The sequence below is a fragment of the Sus scrofa genome, chromosome 1, assembly GCF_054392235.1.
Source record: "Sus scrofa isolate SSC_HxYL_T2T_F1_AM1 chromosome 1, Sscrofa_HxYL_maternal_Yorkshire_Landrace_v2.0, whole genome shotgun sequence".
NCBI lineage: Eukaryota > Metazoa > Chordata > Mammalia > Artiodactyla > Suidae > Sus > Sus scrofa.
In genome coordinates this window covers 284,396,590-284,417,510 of record NC_139383.1, presented here as the reverse complement: position 1 = coordinate 284,417,510, position 20,921 = coordinate 284,396,590, and the positions used below count along the sequence as shown (strand labels likewise).

The following is a 20,921-nucleotide window of genomic DNA, read 5'->3' as shown; positions in this document are numbered from 1 at the left end:
CAGCAACGCCAGATCCGAGCCATGTCTGCACCCTACACCACAGCTCACAGCAACGCCGGATCCGGAACCCTCGTCCTCATGGATACGAGTCAGGTTCGTTGAGCTGAGCCACCACGGGAACTCCCAGAGCGTGACATCTAACTGCAGGTCATAGGAGACCCTGTGGCTTCCTTTACTCTCTGACTCCCTTGCTCTAGAGAAAGCCGGGGCCACGCTGCGAGGACGCTCAAGCCACCCTCTAGCAGGGCCAGGTGGTCAGGAACTGAGGCCTCCTGCCAAGTAGCCACATCAGTGCATCTCCATGGAAGTGGGTCCTCCAGCCCCAGACAAGCTTTCAGTCCGTGCACACAGCTTCACTGCAACCTGCTGAGGGACTCTGAGCAGGAACCACCCAGCCAAGCTGCTCCCGAAGTCCTGAGCCTCATAAACCCTGGGAGATAATAAATTGATATTTCAAGCTGCTGAGTCTCGGGGTAATTTGGAACGCTGCCGTTCACGACCAGCGCAGTAGGTATTTTTGTTTCCCGTTCGTTCAGACTAGAAAGCCAAGCTCCAAGGTACCCTGGGCAGGGGGTCTGGCTTAGGCAAAGGTGCCCGGGCTGGAGCGCCTGTGGCAGGGAAGGTGCAAGGAAGGATAGGACTTGGGCAGCTCTAGCGCTCTGGCTGCAGACTGAGGGGTGTGGGTTTGCCCGGGGCACTGCCCTCTGGGCATGGGGGCTGCCTCTGTGGGCTCCAGAGTGGGCAGGTGGCTTCACAAGGAGCTGCTCAGGAACCGGAAGCGGACCCAGGCAGGCCAGGCATCTTGCTCTCCCGATCACTCATCCATTCATTCGTTCATTCATAACCAAGCCCTACAGCGTGCAGGGAGCAACCACGGTCCCTCCATTAAGACCCCTCCTCTCCTCTCCCATCCTCTCTGGGAGAAAGCTGCCTCGCTTAGCACCTCGGCGGTCCTCGGCGGGGATAGAGGTCGGGACCCGGGATGCGGGGCTGGAGGTCAGGCGCAGACATCGGTGGGTGGGGATGGGGTGGAGAGAGAGGCGGTGTGGGAAAGAAGGCCGGCGATTCCAAAGCAAGGCCAGAGCAGGGCGATGGGGACGAAGAGTCTTAAAGACAGTCCTGCCCTTTGACCCTGTAATTCTCCTCCTGGAAATCCACCCTAAGGAAGTAATTAGCAAGGCCGACAGCAGTGGGGGTGGGGGTGGGGCAAGGCTATTAGCTGGGCATTTTTGCAACTAGAAAATAGAAATGTATCCAAAAAAAAAAAAAAATTTAAAAAGAACTCTCTCCACTGTAGAGTAACAGTCATTCCTTCTCCAAAAAAGTTCAATTTTAATACAGTACATTGAAGCGCAAAAAAAAAAAAAAAAAAAAAAGTCCAAAAATAAGGGAGGCTTATAAAGGCTGTGTCCCCTTCCCCCCATTGCAACTCGACCCGGATGGAAATCTCGCCTACAGCCGTGACCTCTCTGTGCATCAGCTTCCCCGCCTGTAAATAGTGAGACTTCGCTATGGGCCCCTGGCAACTCTGATGAGGTAGAAGCCCGGCTCCTGGCGCAGAGATGACTTTCCGGACGTGTGAGCTCATAACGGCATTACACAGGCTTAACTCTAAACGTCGGTTCTGGAATCTTCGAGAACTGGGGGCGAGCCTCGCAATCCGGTTATCAAAAAATGGTACATACTGTCAATCTGGTGAAACGTGACAGATGCCAGAAATGACTCCCTCCGCTTCAGCCTGAGAGGTTCCTCTGGGTGGAGGGCGAGGCCTGGTCGCTGGGGCACAGACGCCGGGTCCCGGCCATCAGGGCATTGACCAGGGCCGGTGTCCCCTGCACAGTCGCAGGAGGTAACACGAGGCTCGCTGAGGCTGGAATTTGCTGAGTGATTGCGGGAAGGAAATGGAGATACACGAAAAGCCTGTGCACGCAGCCCCGGTTGCCTGACGCGGGCTTCCCCAGAAGCAGAGATGTAAATACAGGTGGATTATCTGGAGGGGATCCCAGGAAGCGCTGCCAGCGGAGTAGGAGGGTGACACGGGGGAAAGGCAGCCAGCACTGGGTGTGTCAGGTATCAGCTGGCGCGGTGGGCACCTGGAGCCCCAGTTCCTGGGGAGCTCTGGGAAGCAGGGTAGACCGTTCCCTCACCAACGAGTGAGGGAGCCGGGGTATTCACCCTTATGTCTCCGCCCTTGGCCAAGGGCTGCCCTTGAGGGGAAGGGTGTGGTTGCAGACATGGGCAGATCCTGGAGCTATGAGTGTTGCGTGCCCATGTGGGCAGAGATCCAGCGGTGCCCACTGCACTGGTATATGGCAAATATCGAACATGTGCTGCTGCTGTTTCGCCATCTCAACCCCGCCGGCCTGCCCCCAGAAACATCACAAGATCGTCTCCCCGTCTGTGTTACGTATCAGCCCACACAAACAGACTCCCAAGACGCTGTTGGTCCCTCGGTGCTCCATCTCCAGCAAATATTTAGGAGAAAAACCAGAAGGAAGAGCTCCCAAAAGGTAACCAGGGTTGTCTCTGGGCACAGCTATAATGGGGGGGGGGTTTACAACTGGAAAAAATGGATGAAATTGAAGAAAGAAACACAGACAGGACAGATTGTGGCAGAGGGGACCATGAGGAGCCCAGAGTTGGGGCCGCACCTGTGGCATATGGAGGTTCCCAGGCTAGGGGTCAAATCAGAGCTGTAGCCGCTGGCCTACACCAGAGCCACAGCAACACAGAATCCAGGAGCTGCATTTGCAACCTACACCACAGCTCACGGCAACGTCAGATCCCTAACCCACTGAGTGAGGCCAGAGATTGAACCCGCAACCTCATGGTTCCTAGTCGGGTTCGTTAACCACTGTGCCATGACGGGAACTCCCACATCTCTATTTTAGATTCACAGTTAATTCCATGTTAATAACACAAAGTGGCATTTGCTGAGCACTTTTTGTGCACCAGATCCTGTGCGGAGCCCCCAGGTGTACCATCTCTTTCCCTCTCCCCTGGGAGGGTGGAGAGGTCCCCGCCTCTGCTTGTGCATTAGTCAGCTATGGCTGCAACAATGCTGTGTAATAACCACTCCCAACATTTGGGGTGTTCCTGAAGCAGCATTTATTTTCCTGGCCTATGGCCACAACCCTGCTGGGTTCAGGCCTGTGTTTCTGGGGCGGGAGGCAAGGGGCGTGGGTGTGTAATTCCCTAACAGGGAGGGGGGTATTGGGAGCAATAATTCCGTCTACTCCAGGGCCCGCCACGCACCTGTGACCTCTTCTTATCTCTCAGCTCAGAGTTGACCACGCCCACCTGGACCTCCCCTGAATCCCCAGAGCTCAGTATTTGCTGCCTACTCTGTGTTCTTCTAGGGGGGGGGCTCTAATAGGCACCTCAGACTTAACATGGCAAGAACAGAGCTCCTGGCCACAGCGCCCCCTGCAGGCCTCCCCCGGGTTTCCCCTGTCATGGTCAGAGGCACCAGCATCCACCTGGGTCTCAGGCCCTGGACCTCAGCATCACTCTTGCTCTCTCTCTTCATGTCACTTCCCGCATCCACTCCATCAGCCACGCCTACTGGCTCCATCTCCAAAACTTGACCCACCTCTGCCCACTTCTCTCCATATCCACTGCTAACACCCCAGTCTGAGATGCCTCTATCTCTTCCCAAGAAACCTGCAAGCAATCTCCTCACTGGTCCCTGCCCTCCCGCCCAGACTCTCCTGAAGCCGAGCCTCAACGTGGCAGCCAAAATTTACTTGCAAAAGCATCCATCAGCTCACATCTTGTCTGTCCCTATTACAATCCTCTAGCAGTTTCCCACTGAGACGAGTGTAAAACCCAAACGCATGCCCAGCCCTGCAGCATCTGTCCCTCCTTCCTCTCCAACCTCCTCTCTGCCCCCCTGTCCCCTGTGCTCTAACCACAAGGCCCTTTTCAGGTCTGAACATATGCTAATCTCATTCCTACCTCAGGGCCTTTGCACCTGCCACTGCCTCTGCCTGGGAAGCCCTCCCTCAGAGCCTCCCATGGCTCCTTCTTGTGCTTCGAGCACCGCCCCTCATTAGCCATCCCCTCGGTATGACAGCACCCCGTTTTCTTTTCCTGGAGCACATATTACCATGTGGAAGTATCATTAGAATTCAGCTCCATATAGTGGGTGCTCAAAAAATATTTGTTGAAAGAACTCATTTGTTGAAAGAACTGTGGATCAGACCTAAGAGATGAGAGAGTACGTGTTCTCCCTGGGAGCTCAGCGGGTCTGGGGGGCGGGGAGCAGAGAGGGGAGCTTTCAGGTAGGTGTCCAGGAGGGGTATTGATTGCCCAAGAAGCACAGCTCTTGAGCCATGGGCCCTGCCAGAGGGCGGTTCGATCCCCACTGTGGCTTGGGCAGACTGTGAAAAAATCCACCTGCCGGTGAAGGAGTTCAGAGGATAATAAAGAAAAAAAAGTCCCCTATAAATGACCACAGGCTTGTTCTCATGGAGATGTGGGGCTTTGAATTTATTCTACCCCTCATGCTGCTAATGGGAGTATCAAATGTTACAGACATGTTGGGAAGCAATTGCCTTTTTTCATAAGGGCACGGCTTCAGGCCTGGATGCTGGGGAGTGTGGGGCAGAGCAGCCAGGAAGCAGGGAGGGGCAGACAGGGAACCAGAGCGGTGATGGACAGGCCCTGCCCCACGCTGACACATTTCTGAGGTTTGACCAAGACGCCAACCTCCTCGGAGGCACAGATGACAGCCCAGCTCCCCTCCCGGCCACGGCTGCAAAACAGACCCTCTGGCAGGCGTGGTGGGAAAGGACATCCCCACGGGCAAGGCGGCACCTGGAGGCAGACCACCCCGCCACCTGGAGGCCCGGATGAATGGGGCAAGGCAGGTGGGGCAGGAAGTGTTTGTGGAATGACTGAGTGAGCGAGTGATGGGGCTTCCGGCAGACACATCAGAACCACCGTTACCCATGTAACGTACCCAGAGGCACACTGGGAGAAAACCAGGTGTGAGATGCCAGGCACCTGCCCCCCAGACACGGCTAGTGGGGTATCTGATGGTACAGCCAGGCTGGAAAGCCATTTGGTTGTTTTGCATAAAATTAAACTTACTCCCATCCCATCCCATCACCCAGCCATTCCAAGGACTGTGTACGTATGTGCACAGCACTGGCGTGCAAATGTTCACAGCCACGCTGGGCTTGTCAGCCCTAAATGGAAATGGCCCAAATGTCCATCACCAGGAGAGTGGTTAAGCCAATTATGCAGAACCATAAATAAAATACTACGGCAGTAAAAAAAGGAACGAATTACTGAAACACACGACGTGGATAAATCTCATCAGTGCAATGCTGAGCGAAGGAATTCAGACCCCAAAGAGCGCACACCATATGATTTCATTACATGAAATTTAAGAAAAGGCAGAACGAAGCTATGGCAGGAATCAGAGCAGTGGTTACCTCTGGGTGGCTGTACGTGATGAGGGAACTTTCTAGAGTGATGGAAACAATAGGTATAGTAGTCAAAATTCACCAAACTATCCTAAAGATCTATGCCTTTTAGTATATATAAAGTAGACTTATTATTATCATTATTTGGCCACAGTGTGCAGCAGCTTGTGTGGTTGACCAGGGATTGAATCCAGGCGGCAGCAGTTAAAGTGACAAATCCTATCCACTAGACCACCAGGGAACTCCCTCTGATTATTTTCTTAAGTTAAAGTAAATGGGCATGAAAGAAGGGACTTTTAAATAACAGGGTAGACCAGACACCTACAGCAACAACAATAACAAACTACACAAATTGGATATGACATCACAAATACCCTTTTAAATGTGTAGCTAAATTGAACAAAAGAGAGAAGGAAATCACTGGGGGCCAGAAACCAGAAGATGGCAGGGAATCTGCACAGAGGTGGGTAGATTAGGAAAAATTCCATCTTTAGGGGAAAGGAAGAGAACAAGGAAAAATTTCCATATAGATTAGCAACCATGGATCTCTTCTCATGAAGATTTGGGGTTTGAATTCATTCTACATGCAAGATGAGAATTAAAAGTGGTCCTGGGGGAGTTCCCGCCGTAGCACAGTGGTTAACGAATCCGACTAGGAACCATGAGGTTGCAGGTTCAGTCCCTGGCCTTGCTCAGCGGGTTAACTATCCGGTGTTGCCGTGAGCTGTGGGGTAGGTTGCAGACGTGGCTCAGATCCCGCGTTGCTGTGGCTCTGGCGTAGGCTGGCGGCTACGGCTCTGATTCGACCCCTAGCCTGCGAATCTCCATATGCCGCGGGAGTGGCCCAAGAAATAGCAAAAAGACAAAAAAAAAAAAAAGAATCGACTGCAGTGGTTCAAGTCACCACCAAGGTTCTATCCTCTGCACAGTGGTTAAAGGATCTGGCATTGCTGAAGCTGTGGCTTAGACTGAATCCCAAAATCCCTGCTCCAGGAACTCCCATATGCCGTGGGTGTGGCCATCAAAAAAAAAAAAAAAAAAAAGTGGTCCTAGGTTTGGCGTGTCCGCTGGTGGAAACAAAAGCCATTCCTCCAGGGAAGGACAAATTCTCAGCCTAGAACACACTAGATTCCCAAAGATAAAGCTCTGGCAAAGATGGAACACACAATCCAAAACTACAAAACACACGAGGGAAAAACTACCGTGAGCGAGAGTCAGCAGACACAGCGACTACCAGGATTAGAACTGCCGGGGCTGGAGGCAGTGAACAAGTACCGTACAGTACACAGAACAAGAAGCAGAAAGCAAAGCCTGCCATTTTTTGGCAAGTTTGGCCTCTTGTAGTTTGGGATGTGGCCACTGGTTGCAAGATTTTTGTTTTCTACACACAGTGCCTTTCATTCAACAACAAATATTGGTGATCCAAGTGTTAGCTGCATAGCGGTCCCCAAATTCTGCAGCCGTGAGTTTGGGAACCAGACTACAGAGCTCAAGGTGCAGCTGTGATGTTTATAAGATGTATAACCTTGAGCAAGGCACTTGACCTTCATGTACTTTGGTTGTTCTTCTATCTGTGAAATGGCGTAAGAAATAATGGCATCTGCTTCTTAGGTTCCAGTGAGGGTTTCAGCCAGAAAATCCAAGTCACCTGCATGGTGCCTGGCATAGTGGGCATTCGGGAAAATGCACCTGTCCTAATTCCTCAAAACTGAAAATGGAAATGGCTCCAGCTCATGTCATCTACTGGTGGGATTTCCTGTTTAGCCTGAATTCTGGATCTCTGTAGCATTCTACCCCATCCCTCCCAGAGCGGGATACTTCACCCTGCCTCGCCCCGACTCGATGGGAGGGGGACCCACTCTTTTCATTCCCCCCAAAACCTCGCACATACAGGCTGTTGAGCAGAGCAGACTCATACCCAAACCAAAGGCCGGGGGATAACAGATGGATCTTCCTGCAGCACAGCACGGAAAACCACTCTCGGCCAAGCGCAAACATTCCTCCTGGCTGTGCCGTTCCCAGGCCAGCCTTCTCCCCAGGCCCCAGCCTGGCTGGGTGGGCTTCAGCCTCTCCTTCTCTCATTCCCCTGCCTCCCTGCCCCGCTCCCCCACAGCCCCTCCCCTTCCAGCTGCTTCTGCTGAAACCACATTTCTCCCTGGGTTGCTTGCTCCCTCCTGGGTCCTGCCCTCCCCTCCTCCGTGGCCAAGCTTGAGCCTCAGCTTTTCAGACCCAACTAGTCCATCAGGATGTTGTACTGAATAAAAACCAGGACTCTCTCTCCAGCTTTTATTTTATTTTATTTTTCATTTTTGGCCGCCCTGCGGCATATGGTGTGCCGGGGCCACACATCGGATCCGAGGCACAGTTGCAACCTATGCTGGAATCTTTAACCCACTGTGCCGGGCGGGGGTCGACCCTTCATCCCAGGGCTTCAGAGATGCCGCCCCTCTTGTTGCACCCCAGTGGGAGCTCCCATCTTTAGCTTTTAAAATCATAGCATCCCCGTGCTGCTCCGTACTCCAAGAGCATCGCACGTGTGTGTCAGAGGACCTGTGGACAGGGCTGGGGACACTGATACCGGTGGGAAGTGCCGTCTTGTCATCCCATCCATTCTGCCTGAGTTGTCCCTCCCCCGGGTTCCAGCCTCAGCCTCGAGGGCTGGGCCCTGGCACCCGTTTCCCTGGTTCACACCCCGAGATGCCACACACAGCCTGCCAGTGGACTCGGAGCACGGATCCACCTGCCCGTGCACAGCGCATCAGTGCCCAAAGCTCGCACACTCACACACACGCACTCGCTCCATGCTAATTCTCGCCTTTGATCACGGCCTCTAGTCTGTCATCACCACTCAGTGTTGACAGAGCCAAATAAAAAAATTAAAAGAAAGGAAGAATTCGCCCTGTCACTTGTACTCCCCCCACCCACACCGGGCTTGGCAGCCCCCACCCCCGCCCCCGCCTTTGTATTATGGGTTTATGTCAAGGTATGTTGGATTCTAAATTAAATGTCAGCCCACTATACATTTCTGGCTCCAGCCGCAGAAAATGAGGAGCTGGTGTTGGAGCCCATCCAGTTAGTTGTTCAGCTCCTCGTGCCTAACCGCGAGGGGTGACAAGCCCATTGAATGACTGCACGGTAGCTTTCCATGCCACGGGAAGCCAAGTATACATTTATTTTTAATGATAAATGTGACTGTCAGAGATACGTTGAGACAGCTTTATGATGAGAGCTGAGTGCCCTTGGCGGCGCGGGGCAGGGGCTGGGAGGACGAAGGCCAGAGGGACCCACCTGCTGGCCAGCCGGTCCCCCAGGTCCCATGAGACAAGCGGACTCGGCATTCGGCCCATGTTCCCCGAGCACCTGGTCCCAGGCCCCGCTCCAGCCAATCAAGAGGACAGAAGTGAGGAAGGCAGGGAACTATGCTCCAGCAGGGCAGAGGGTTCCAGTGCTGGCCCCATCGGCTGCTGTGTGATCTTGGCCGAGCTACTTAACCTCTCTGAACCTCGGTTGCCTTGTCTGTAAAACGGGAATACAAATAATATCCATAGGCTTTTGGTGAGGATTACACAAAATAAGCTATATTGCTAATGAGTGCTACACTCCTGAGTGGTAGCTATCTATGATTGATTTCATTTTACTAATAGGGCTATTAACCAAGCTATGTAACCTACTTTTTGAGTCAGTTTTGTCATCCAGAAAGTGAGGATATCAATAGCTCTCCCTTCTGAGGGTGGCTGAGAGGGTGCAGTGTGCCAGGCACAGGGCTGAGTGCAGGAAAACTGGGCAACGGGTCACAGCTAAACAGCAGCCACTCTGAACATTGTTACCTGGTGTCTCTGATCACCCTTTCCTTAACCCCCTGCACCACCAGGGAACTCCATTTCTCTCTCTCTCTCTCCTTTTTTTTTTTTTTTTTTGGTCTTTTTGAGGCCACACCTGCAGCATATAGAAATTCCCAGGCTAAGGGTTGAATCAGAGTTGCAGCTGCCAGCCCATATCACAGCCACAGCAATGCCAGATCCAAGCCACGTCTGTGACATACACCGCAGCTCACGGCAACACCAAATCCTTAACCCACTGAGCGAGGCCAGGGATCAAACCTGAATCCTCACAGACACTAGTCATGTTCATTACCTCTGAGCCACGACTGGAACTCCCGAACTCCATCTTTCTTGATGAGAAGGCTCTCTTCCGCTCCATCCTTCTAATGTTGGCATGCTTCACTGCCTGCCCTGTACCCGCCCCCTCTAAGGAGGGTGCCCTGCATCAGGCCCCCACAGCCGTGCCCTCCGTGAGACTATGGTGGGTCTCTGACCAAGGGCAGCTGTTGGCCAACTGACATGTCCTGGCTCCAAAGAACTAGCAGTACGAACCACAGCCCTTCTCTCTGGAATTTAAATGAAAAACCCTAGATGAGAGTTTTGGGTTGATGGGGCCACTATGGCGAGGTGGCCATGGGCAGGAAAGCACAAAGGGAACTTGGCGAGCCAGACGGAGAAGGGTGAGGGGTTGTGCAGGGAGTGGCCACAGAGCCAAGCAGCCTGGGGGTCCTGGGTTCCGGCTCCCGAGGTCCTGGCTGCTTTCCGGAATGCCCTGTCTAGGGCTGTTACCTGGAAAGCCCTGATCTCACCCTGGTCCTGCTGAGTACACCTGGGCTCCTCCCTGGGGCTCTGGGGACACCAACTCTGTCAATAGGAAATCAGAGGGCAGGGCACTGTCCCCTCTGTGGGGTCAGCTGTGCTTTTTCTCACATGGACCTCGGGCCCATAAACAGAGGGCGGCCCCTCCTTGCCCCAAGACAATGGCCCAAACATGTCAGGTGAGGGCGGCTTGTAAGGAGCTGAGCAAATGCCTGCTGGCTCGTGGCAGAGCTGCGCCAGGGCTGACTCTTTCTTAACCCCCTGCACCACCAGGGAACTCCACCAGGGAGCTGAGCGGGGACATCGTCCCAGAGGGAGTGATGGGTAAAGACCTCCCCGACACATGCACCCCCGGGGGTGGAAAGTGAGATCTTCGGCTGAGACTGCGAGACAGCCTGACAGCAAACAGTGCCAGGAGGAGCCGCTAGGTGGCCCCCGCTTACCTGTCCAACCACTCTTCTGCCGGCCTGGGAGCAGGTCCTCCAGCCAGCCTCCTCCCGTTGGCACCTGCCCGTGCAGGCTGCTGCCACCCTCCAACCTCTGCTTTGCTGTGTGGCTTCACTGCCTGAAATGTCTTCTCCCCCAACAAGCACGTGGCCTCACCTACACGCCTGGCTCGCTCGCTCGCACCCCCTCTTTCTCCAAGATGCTGTCCCTGCCACGGGGAGCATAGATCTGGAAACTCCATTGGCCCTTAGCACCGTCCTGACTCAGAATCTCATTCAGGTCCCCCCTCCCCCCACCCAGGGAGATCATCTGTCTCCACATAGACATGTCTGGTGTTTGCATCCTCTCCCTAAATTGGAATCACAGATTTGCAGCCCCAGCCTCATGCCTCCGAACCTCACAATCCCCATTTAGAAGGGGGAAGTTGCGATTTCTTGTGCAATGAGGAAATTGAGGCTTAGAGATGACAGGAAATCTGCCCAAGGTCATGGTGGGAAAGTTTGGAGGCTCATCCTGCTCAGGTGTTTCCTTGTACGTTTCCTTGGACGTTCTCAGAACGTCCCAAAAGCCCTTCTGAAGAGGGTGCTGTTGACCTTTCAGCACCCATGGGTCTCAGAGGCAGAGACCCAAGCCACACAGCCAGGGCCCCAAGCCACACAGCCAGGGCCCTGTGCTTTCCACCGAAACCCTCTACCCAAACCTGATGGCCCATGAGGTCACCTGCCAAGCCCTTTAATCCATAAGACAGGCCCTGAAAGGGATAGATGCCTTCCAGAAAGGGCCATGGGGCCAGGACTCCAACGGGGTGCTCTGATCCCGCCATGGCTGGGGGACCCACTCCAGTTCCCTGGGCTGCCTCCCTTGGCAGTGTGGATGGGGCTGCAGGTGAGGCGGGCAGGCAGCTCTGGAAGGAAGAGGAAGCTGGGGACAAACAGTTGGCCGAGTGTGAACCAGCTTCTGGTGGGTGAATATAGGTCTGCTCAGACGGCAAGGGGCAGGAAGGTCCCCGGCCCCAGCTTTTGGGCGTCCACCCCCAGGTAGACTGTTCCACCGGAGAGGGGCTGGAAGAGGAACAAAGATGGGGCGACAGACTGGCAGCCGGTGGGAGAGAGACGAAGCCGGCGCCAGGGAACAGCGTGGTGGGCCAAAGCGCCCCGGGAGCCGGAAAACAGCTTTGGGGAGAAGCGGGGGACAGGGAACACGAGTGTCTATTTTGAAGCTGGGGGAGCAGAAGATAAGGGGCCCGGAGCGGGGCGAGGGGAGGAGGGTCTGCAAGACTCCCTCGGTGGGCCGGGGAGGGGGCGGCCGGCCCGGAACGTGGCGTCGGGCCGGGCCGTGTGGGCGCCTCCCGGCCAGAAGCCACAATAGCAGCTCGTTAACAGCGCAGATTAAGGACTTTGTCAATTACCTCTGAAGGCTGCACCGGGCGGATTACATGCTTTTAAAAGTGCTGCCGGTGGGAGGGGGCGACTAAGAAGCCCCCCTCCCGGCACAAATCCCTCTTCTCCCGGGCAGAGGAGGAGGCGGGGGCTGAGGCAGCGCGGGGCGCGCCTGGGGAACGCGGGCGATCGGCCGGGAGCGCGGGCAGAGCGCGGAGCGGCTCGTACTCGAGATCGCGGCGCCAGCGGCTGTGGCGGCGGGGACCCCCGCTCCTCCCGCCAGCGCGGGGCGGTAGGTCTGCTGACTCTGGCCGAGACGCCCCCAGGGCCGGGCTCTCAGGTCGGGGGTCCGGGAAGGAGGGGCGGTCTCCTGAGGCTGGCGACTCCGGGACTGAGCGCACTTGCCCCGGAGCCCGGACCTAGACCTCGGAAACCTGCAGGGGGCGCACTCGGGCCGCCCCCCCCCCCCCCCCGCCCCCGGCCCAGCTCGTGTCTACAGGTGAGCCTTGTGGGCAGAGCTGGGCAGGAGGAGCGCGGCGCCGCTCTCCGGAGACGTCCGACCGCCCGGCTGGGCAGCCCACGGGGCTAAGCCCCGCGCCGCGCCCCCGGCGCACGGTGAGTTGGCGCGGGTCCAGCCGGGGAGGAAGTTTGCAAGGAGGCGCCCCCGGGGGCTCTCGGGCCCCTCCGGAGCGGGCGAGGACCGGGCTGCCCGCGGCTGTTCGCTGCCCTCCCGGCTGGCCCCGAGGGTCTGGGGTCGGGCTGCCTCCTCTATCCTAGCCTTTGCGGAGGTGGAGTTTAACTGTGACCGTCCACGGCGTGTGCGTGTGTGTCAGAGAGAGACCGGGGGAGCAATAAAAGGCAAAGAGAGTCCGAGACAAAAAAGACACGGAGATTGAGAAGGAGGGAGGGAGGAGGGAGAGGAGCGCGCAGGGGGAGGCGCGGGAGCCGGGAGCGGGGACCGCGCGCAGCGCGAGCGGCGGGCGGGCGGCTGACTGCCCGCGGCTCTCGCGCTCCCGCTCCCGTTGTCGCCCGCACACACCCGCGCACACACCGGCAGGCACACACACACTCGCACGCCCGCACACGCACGCCCGCTGGCCCGGCCACCCCGGAGCGAGGTACCGAGGCGGGAAGCCGGCGGGCAGAACGCGCCCAGAGCCGGAGCCCGCGCCCACCTCGGCGCCTTTGCGCTCCGCAGCGGCGCGCCTCGCCCGGCCTCCCGCCAGTCCTGCCGGAAGATGGTCAACGACCGGTGGAAGACCATGGGCGGCGCTTCCCAACTTGAGGACCGGCCGCGCGACAAGCCGCAGGTACGCGGGGGCCCGGGGCGTGGGGACATGGAGCCCGCGCGTGGGCGAGGCGCTGGCCTCTCTGGCTGGCGGGGTGGGCACCCAGTTTTGCGCTGGAGTTTTGGGGCGTACCCTTGCGAGGCTCCACAAGCCCCGGGGCGGGCACCCTCCTCTCCTCCTCTTCCGTAGGAGGCTTGAACTTGGGGTTGGGGCTGCAGATAGAGGCTGCACCTCTGCAGGAGCCCCCTTGCTCCTCCAACGGACTCAGATGCAGCGTGTGTGCGCAGAGGAAGTAGGGGACCTCTGTAGTTTACAGTGTGACCAGTCCTTTGGTGCGAGCCTCTGTTTCCTCATCTCTACAATGGGCATCTGAGCCACTTACTGAGTACCCACCCAGGGCACCAGGCGCCTGGCGTGCCACCCCCCATCTCCTTCGAATCCTTTAATACTTTAGCCAGCTTCCCCCCACTCCCATACAGTAGAGGATCAATAAATATTTGCCTCATGGAAGGACACTGGATATTGGGGTTCTCCAGCTATACCATAAGGAAAGCAAGCCGCAGGGATGGTTGCATCTGCGGCCGAAGGCCATGCAACTCTGCTGGGATTTGAACCTGGGTCCTTGGGCTTCAGGCCTGTGCATTCCACCCTTTCTGCTGCCTCTTCCGTGGCAGTGGAGGGTGCCCAGGGCTGTGCACTGGAAAGGGGCGGGGGGGGGGTGGTGGTGGTGGTGGTGTGAGGGCAGAGCCCCAGGACTGGCCAGAGAGGGCGCTGGAGATGGGCAGCTGAGCGGAGGGGCAGCCCTGAGGCCGCCCCAGGCTGGGCTGCCAAGGGACTGGGGCCGGCAGGCGAGATGAGGAGGTCCGCTCACCAAGGAGAGGAAATAATGGGGCTGGCCGTTTTAAATTTCAAATTTCTCCCAGACAGATGTCATTGGGGAAGGAACAGTTCTTGTTTGCAGCGGCAGGAGGCGGGTGGCAGGGGCGGGCCTTGGCGGCCCCTCACTCTCAGGGCGTTCTTTCTGGAGTGCTGCTGTACCTCCATGCTTTACAAAACCCTTTCTCAACTGTCCGCACAACCTCATTTTCAGCAGCAACCTGGGGGCTAGACAGGGATGCCCATGCCCACATCACAGGGGGATGGGGCTCAGAGAAGGTGAGGAATGAGCCCAAGTCACACAGCATGTTAGCAGGTGAGCAAGGATTTGAAGCCAGGTCTGACCCCCCACCCTTCCAGTGCCTCCCAGGATGGTCTGTCCCTTTTTTTTTTTTTTTTTTTTTCGTTATGCCAAATCCGCAGCATATGGAAGTTCCCAGGCTAGGGGTCGAATTGGAGCTGCAGCTGAGCCTAAACCAAAGCTCATGGCAACGCCAGATCCTTAACCCACTGAGCGAGGCCAGGGATTGAACCTGAGTCCTCATGGATACTAATCAGGTGCATTACCTCTGAGTCACAACGGGAACTCCCTGTTCCTCTGTTAAATCAGGTCTACATCCAAGCTGTCTTTAAACAGAAAGTCCTCTCCTGCTGGGCTCTAACTTCTCCTGGCTTAGCAAAAGCAGCCTTCCCTCCTAGACTTGGTGTTTGAGCCATCCCCAGCCTGGCCCATCCCCTTGTCCCATTAGCCCCCTTACAGGTACTGGCTGCTTGTCATTTACCAATCTTTGGTCCCGTACCAGACGGCCCATTCCCAAACCTTTGCTATCTCATCTTCTTGGCTCCACCAGGCTCCCCAAACACACACCCACACACCCACACACACGCTACTTCACCTACACATACTTCAAAACCTACTCAGATGCCACCTCCTCCAGGAAGCCTTCCCTGATGGCTGATGGCTCTTCCTTGAAGTCCTAGCAAACTTTAGCCCCTGCTGCTCAGCTGCCTTTATCTCCCTGCCTCGTTCCCTAGCCCGAGTCACTCCTCCATCGGGAGCTCCCTTTGGTCCCCCCCCGGGTCCAGGCTCTGGTCTTTCCATGCAGCTCAGGTTTGGAGCCGAGGGATGTTTGCTGAACTGAACTGCGTGAAGCCTGGCCAGGACGAGCTGTGGGAGAGAAGCCAGCAAGGACTGCTGCGTCTCCAGGGGAGGTGGCTTCTGGGGCATCTATTTGAAATGTGGTTGTAAGGCCTCTCGGGCCAGCCCCAGCCTTTCTGCTGCCTCCTAGGGTGTATGTTTCAGCTGCTGCCAGGCCTGAGCCCAGCTCTCTGCCCCTTGGCATCCGTGGCTGGAGAGGCCTGGGCCAATATCAAGCACTGCGTCCCCGCCCCAATCCTTTGGTGACCCAGTATGCAGATAGGCAGTCCGGTGCCAATTCCAGGCTTGCCTGACGCTTTGATAAGAGGCAAGATCTTTCCTGTGCTTGCTGTTGGAAGAGAGCCTTGCGTGCCCTGGTTCCCTGGGGGCTGGCCCGTTCTCCTCCTTCGCGTCTAGTTTCATCTTGACCATTGATAGGCTGTGTGACTCTGGGTAGGTTACTCCCCCTCTCTGAGTCTGGGCGTTACCATCTGTAACATGGGAACAGCAATCCCTGCTTCCTTCTCACTCCACAAGGGCTGTTATGAGGGCCGAGTGAAATACTGGTGTGTTTTGCAAACTGTAAAGCACTGTTCACCTGGGGTTGGCGGTTCTCGCAGCCGCCCGTCCCTTTGCAGAGTGTCAGCGTCCTGATCACCCCTTTGCCCACCAGGGAAAGCAATTTGACACCCTGGTTCTTTAATGGGTCCACTTCCTCCAGAAAACATGCCAGTGCCACACTCTGAGCACCAGCCGGACCCATCTGCGTACCTCTCGTTTCTTAGTCACAACCACCCCGGGAGGCTGGTGGCAGGCATGATCAACCCATTTGACAGATGAGGAAACTGAGGCTAAGAGAGCCGCGGCCAGGACCTGAACCTGAGTCCTCCAGGGTGACGGATGGGCCCGGTTGGGAGGATGAAGGGGAGAAGGGCTGGCTGTGCTTTGTCCAGCTCAGGCACGTTGTGTCACCCCCAAGGAGAGGGCTCCAACACCTGCTGTGTGGCCTCCAGGCCTCCCAGCCCCACTGCCCTCGAAGGGCCTGCATCTCAGTGTGGCTGTTTCTGGGACAGCCTCGGGCCGGCTCTGTCCTGGGCCTGTCCGGCCCCCGCTCCTCATTTGCTGGGTGACCTTGGACAAGGCACCGACCTCATTAGAGTGTCCTTTCTCGCCCCTGCAGAACGAAGGGGCGCTCACACCCTTAGGGCAGGAGATGATGGCAGAAAACCTGCCAGGAGGTCGGAGTTGCTCAGATGAAAGCATCTAGAAATAGGCACGCTTCTCCGAGGCTTGGAGTGTGGGGCAGGAAGTCACCCTATACCCGCGTCTCCCCCTGTTGGGAGGGGGGAGGCTTGTGCCTGAGTTGTCCCCCAGTTAAGCCACCCCAGCGGGAGGTCCACCGCTGTCTATCCCTGGCAGCAGTGTCTCTCGATATTTTCCAAACTTCGCAAGACATTCGAGAAAGGGAAACACATTCTCATTGGGAAGTTCTTCTTGATGTCTAACCCAAGCCCTGCTGGATTTAATTCGTTCAAGGACTATTTATAGAGTCCCTGCCTCAGCTAGGAAATGCAGCTGGGAATCTGTGCCTCGGGAGCTTAGAGTCTCAGGGGAAGAACAAACTCACTCACGGTATTATTACGAGGTGTGATGTGCCCTGTGAAGAAAATGATACACCCTCTGTCCTGCTGCTGCCTGGGCTTGGGGTGGCGGTCACTGTGCCTGGGCTGGGAGAGTAAGAGAACAGGGGCCACAGGTCAAGGACTCCTTCCTTCTCCTCTCATTTCCTAAGCCCCTCCTGTGATGCCAGCCCTGCCCCGCGGAGCTCACCCTCTAGGCCAGTGGTGTGGCTGTGATGGGGAGGCCAGAGGCCAGAGGAGGTCAGGGGTGGAAACGCAGGGACCCCTTCTTCGGGAAGGTGATGTTTATGCTTTTGTGAAATCTGTCCTCCAGGGAGACCAAGGTGTGTTGGGGTAAATGAAGGAAGCCAGGGAGTTCCTGTTGTGGCTCAGCGGGTTATCAAATCTGACTAGCATCCATGAGGACGCAGGTTCGATCCCTGGCCTCGCTGAGTGGGTTAAGGGTCTGGTGTTGCCACGAGCTGTGGTGTAGGTCGCAGACACGACTTGGATCTGGCGTTGATGTGGCTGTGTGTGGGGTAGGCTGCAGCTCCGATTCAGCCTCTAGCCTGGGAACTTCCATATGCCACGGGTGCGGCCCTAGAAAGAAAAAAAAAGAAAGAAGCCAGGCAGGTGGAGAGAATGGGATGGGGGTGGGGAGAGGGTGGCAATAGGTGAGACTGGGGGACCAGCTCCTGATACCTCGGTGGCCCTTGTGGGTGGAGGGGTCTGAGTGGGAGTCTTCCTGGGCTCTTTGCTATCACGAGGCAGGGCCCTTGGCTGCCGTGTGGGGCACTGGTTCTCAGGGCTGGGAGGTGGCTGGGAGGCTAACAGGGAGCTGCTGATGGTGACTTAGAGGCAGGTGATGGGGCATGGACCAGGGCAGGGCTGAGGGCATGGGGACAGAGGGATTAGAGAGGTGGAGTGGACAGAGCCAGGTGCCAGCTGGGGGGGAGCCCAGGGAGGCTCCCGGCTTGGGTGGGGGCCGTCGGTGAGGCTGCTACCATCCCAGGTGGGGATCGCAGGAGGGCTCAGGTTCGGGGTGGAGTGAGCCTGGTTTGGGGGTCGCTGGGCTGGAGGCCCAGAGCTGCGTGTGGAGGGAGGGGGCCCGGCAAGACCCTCACAGGAAACATCTGGAGACCCTCTCGCCTGGGAAATGGACCCAAAGCTGAGCTCCCTGGGGGGTGACAGAGCTGGGGCGCTGGTGCATGGAGCCTCCAGTGGCGGGGCAGGGGGCAGATGTAGCAACTCCCAGGCCCTGTCTCTTTGTCCCCTGGAATACTCTGGCCACTCCCTGGGACCTTGCCGGTGGCCTCAGCTGGCCACCGTCAGCATGGGTTGTATCAGGAGGCCCTAGCAGGACAGGGTGCTCTTCCTTGGAGCCCATAGAACAAGCCAGCCATGCCTCCCTCCCAAGTTTTGGGGACCCCAGAATTTTGAGCAGACCAATCAGCGCCTCACTTTAGGGGGTCTCTGGGCTCCCCCTCTGCTAGGGCCAGGGGCTCAGAGTTCAGACCATGTCAGGAGCCGTCTGCCTGGCTGTGGGAGCAGTTGTGGGCTCCTGGGGGAGAGGCGAGGAGGACACCCCTCCCCCCAGGGGCTGGACACTCCCACCCTCCCCAGGGTCTCTGAGCCCAAGTACAGCTCCTGCCCAGACCTCACACGAGCCCCCTTGGTTTTCCCAATCCGAAGCCGCACAGCCGCGTTTCTGTCCTGATGAACAGCCATCCTGCCTATGGCTGGGCTGCTCCCGGGAGCTGGGTGCTGGGAACGTGGCTTGCACCTGGATCCAGCCTTGCCTGGTCTCCCCCTGGAGGAAGATTTTCTTCTTCCTACTGAGGAACAAGGGGTGGAGTTTCAGCCCTACCCGGGGAATGACCGCTACCCAGCTCCCTTAAAAAATAAGGAAGAGGAGGGGTGCAGGCTGGGCAGGGCGCCATGGCCAGGAACCCCACCCTCCAGGGCCCCCCGTCCTCCGCCAGACTCCACGGCTGCCTCTGGAGGCTGGGGACTCGCCAGCTCTCAACTGAGGCAGCTCTAGGTTTTCCTGCCTCCGGTTCCCCTAGCATGAGCCCATTGTGTCCTCCCCTTGGTCGGGGCTTCCTGGGCAGCCTTTGACCGTGGGCAAGGCCTAGGGGTGACACAGGGGACCAAGCCACACACCTCTAGCCGGGAGCTCACACGGGTGTTTAGTGCCAGCAGTGGGTCTCCTGGTTCCTCTGATCCTGCCTGGCTCCCAGTCTTGGCCCTGGGAGGCGAGGGCCCTGTGCGCATCCATCTGCCTCCTGCAGCCCCCAGGTGCACACGCCCCGCTCTGCCCCGGCCAAGGGCTGATGCATGAGCGCCAGCCCCCCGCGTGCTCCATGCTCTGCGGGGCCGCTTGTGCCCGAAGCCCCCCGATCATCTCGGGCAGATTTCTTTGCAAGGCACGTAAACGGCCGCCTATAAAAGCGAACAGCACTTCATGTTTAAGGTGATCTCTGAAGACTAATTCTCCTCTGCCGAGTGGCCCGTTTCATCTCCAGGCTCCGACGTCGCCCTGCCCCTCAGGAGCCCCCTGCCGCTTTCTCCAGCCCCTCCCTTCCTCTGCATCCTGTGCCTTCCTACCAGGAACCAAGGGCCTGGGTGGGAGTGGGTGCCCAAGAGGGCTGGGGTCCTGGGGACACGGGGGACATGGCTAGCCTTGCCAGCTGGGAATTTGAATGCTCTTCGGTCGAGGACATCACTCAGAGCTGCTCGGGGCAAGGTGTCTCCCGGTGGATTCTGGGAGGGGCCCGAGAGGGACTTACTTGCTGACACAGGGCTTTGGCCCCAAACCCCAGTCGTTCTTGCAGCAGAGGAAGGGATGCGGGCTGGATGGCTCAGCAAACAGCCTGGGCACGGATGGGAGAGTCCAGAGTCACCGGGACCTAGGTTCAAATGGTGGCTCTACTGTTTGCCTCCTGTGTGACCTTGGGCAAGGGTCTTCTGTCTCTGAGCCTCAGTTTTCCCATCTGCAAAAGGAATCCAACCAGGGCAGGGGAGTGTTTGGAGGTATCAGTGGTGGGAACATAGTTTGCACTGCAGGAATAGCAGTGAGGATGCAGCACCTGCCTGGGGGGACAGCCCTGACCTGCAGTGACAGGGATGGGGCAGCCTGGAGGTGGCCTCCATTCTGTGCCAGGCCATCAGGTGGGGGCAGGGCTCCGTGGGAAGGTCATGGCCTCTGCCCTGCAAAGTGCCCTAGGTCCCAGGGCTTTCATTTCCGGCCAGCAAGGTCATGGAGAGATGACCTGGTCCATCTGCTCTCCCCTCCATGCATCCAACAACCGGCCGCTCTGTGCCTTTGGGGAGGGGGACAATTCATGGTCCAAGGCAGGTCTCCTGGACCTGGGTCTTTCTGACCCCCCTAGTCCCAGCTTTCCTTGTATCCATAGCTGTCAATCAAATCCCCAAAAAGATCTGTGTCCCCAAAGAGGGTAAAAATCACAGCCCAGGGGACATTTGTCCCCTCAGGGCAGGGCTGGGATGATGGCCGCTGCTACCTCCTTAGGGACTGGCTTGGAGCCTGGCTCAGGGGGACACCAGGGAAGCCTGCATGGATGTTTGGGTGAATGAATGAAATCAAAGGTGATGACTGTATTGGTAAGAGCCGCCGAGGATCTGGGAACACAGAGGAAGGACCCTGCCCAAACCGGGAGGAGGGCTGAGGAAACAGTCAAGGAAGGCTTCCTGGAAGAGGTGTCATCCTAGCTGAGCCCCGAAGGAAGAGAGCGAGGTTAAGCCGGTGGAAGAGAAGTGGGGCTCGGGCTGAGGGAGCAGCCTATGCAGAGCTGATGGAGGGGAGCTGATGGGTTCGGGTCTGGCTGGAGTAAATTGTGTACTGTGTAGAGTCCAGGATGCATGTGCCCTGGGGGCCGGGGCCAGGGCAGAGAGGAGGGGTGGAGCACTAAGTCCCGATGCTGCAGGAATTCTCTCCCACATCTTGCCAGCAACACAGACCCCTGACCCCATCCTCCTCGTAGAATCTGAATTTATGGAAAAGAGGCGGTTTGCTCTACCATGTTTTCTCATAGGAAGAGATGCAGGATGTAAGAAACTATCTAATGGATCATTGAGAAA

At 57.2% G+C, this 20,921-nt stretch overlaps 1 protein-coding gene across 2 annotated transcripts in view; it reads left to right on the top strand.

The window, feature by feature from the left end:
* Positions 1 to 12,122: 12,122 nt before the first annotated feature.
* FIBCD1 (fibrinogen C domain containing 1) overlaps positions 12,123 to 20,921 on the top strand; it is a 38,003-nt gene continuing 29,204 nt past the window's right edge. The window contains exons 1-2 of one of the 2 annotated variants that reach the window (XM_084999078.1): positions 12,123 to 12,190; positions 13,097 to 13,208. In XM_084999078.1, the coding sequence (XP_084855204.1) occupies positions 13,137 to 13,208 (72 nt within the window). In that variant the 5' untranslated portion in view covers positions 12,123 to 12,190; positions 13,097 to 13,136. Of the gene's footprint in view, positions 12,514 to 13,096; positions 13,209 to 20,921 lie in introns of both variants that reach the window. The other variant, XM_021070324.2, reaches the window with a different exon arrangement.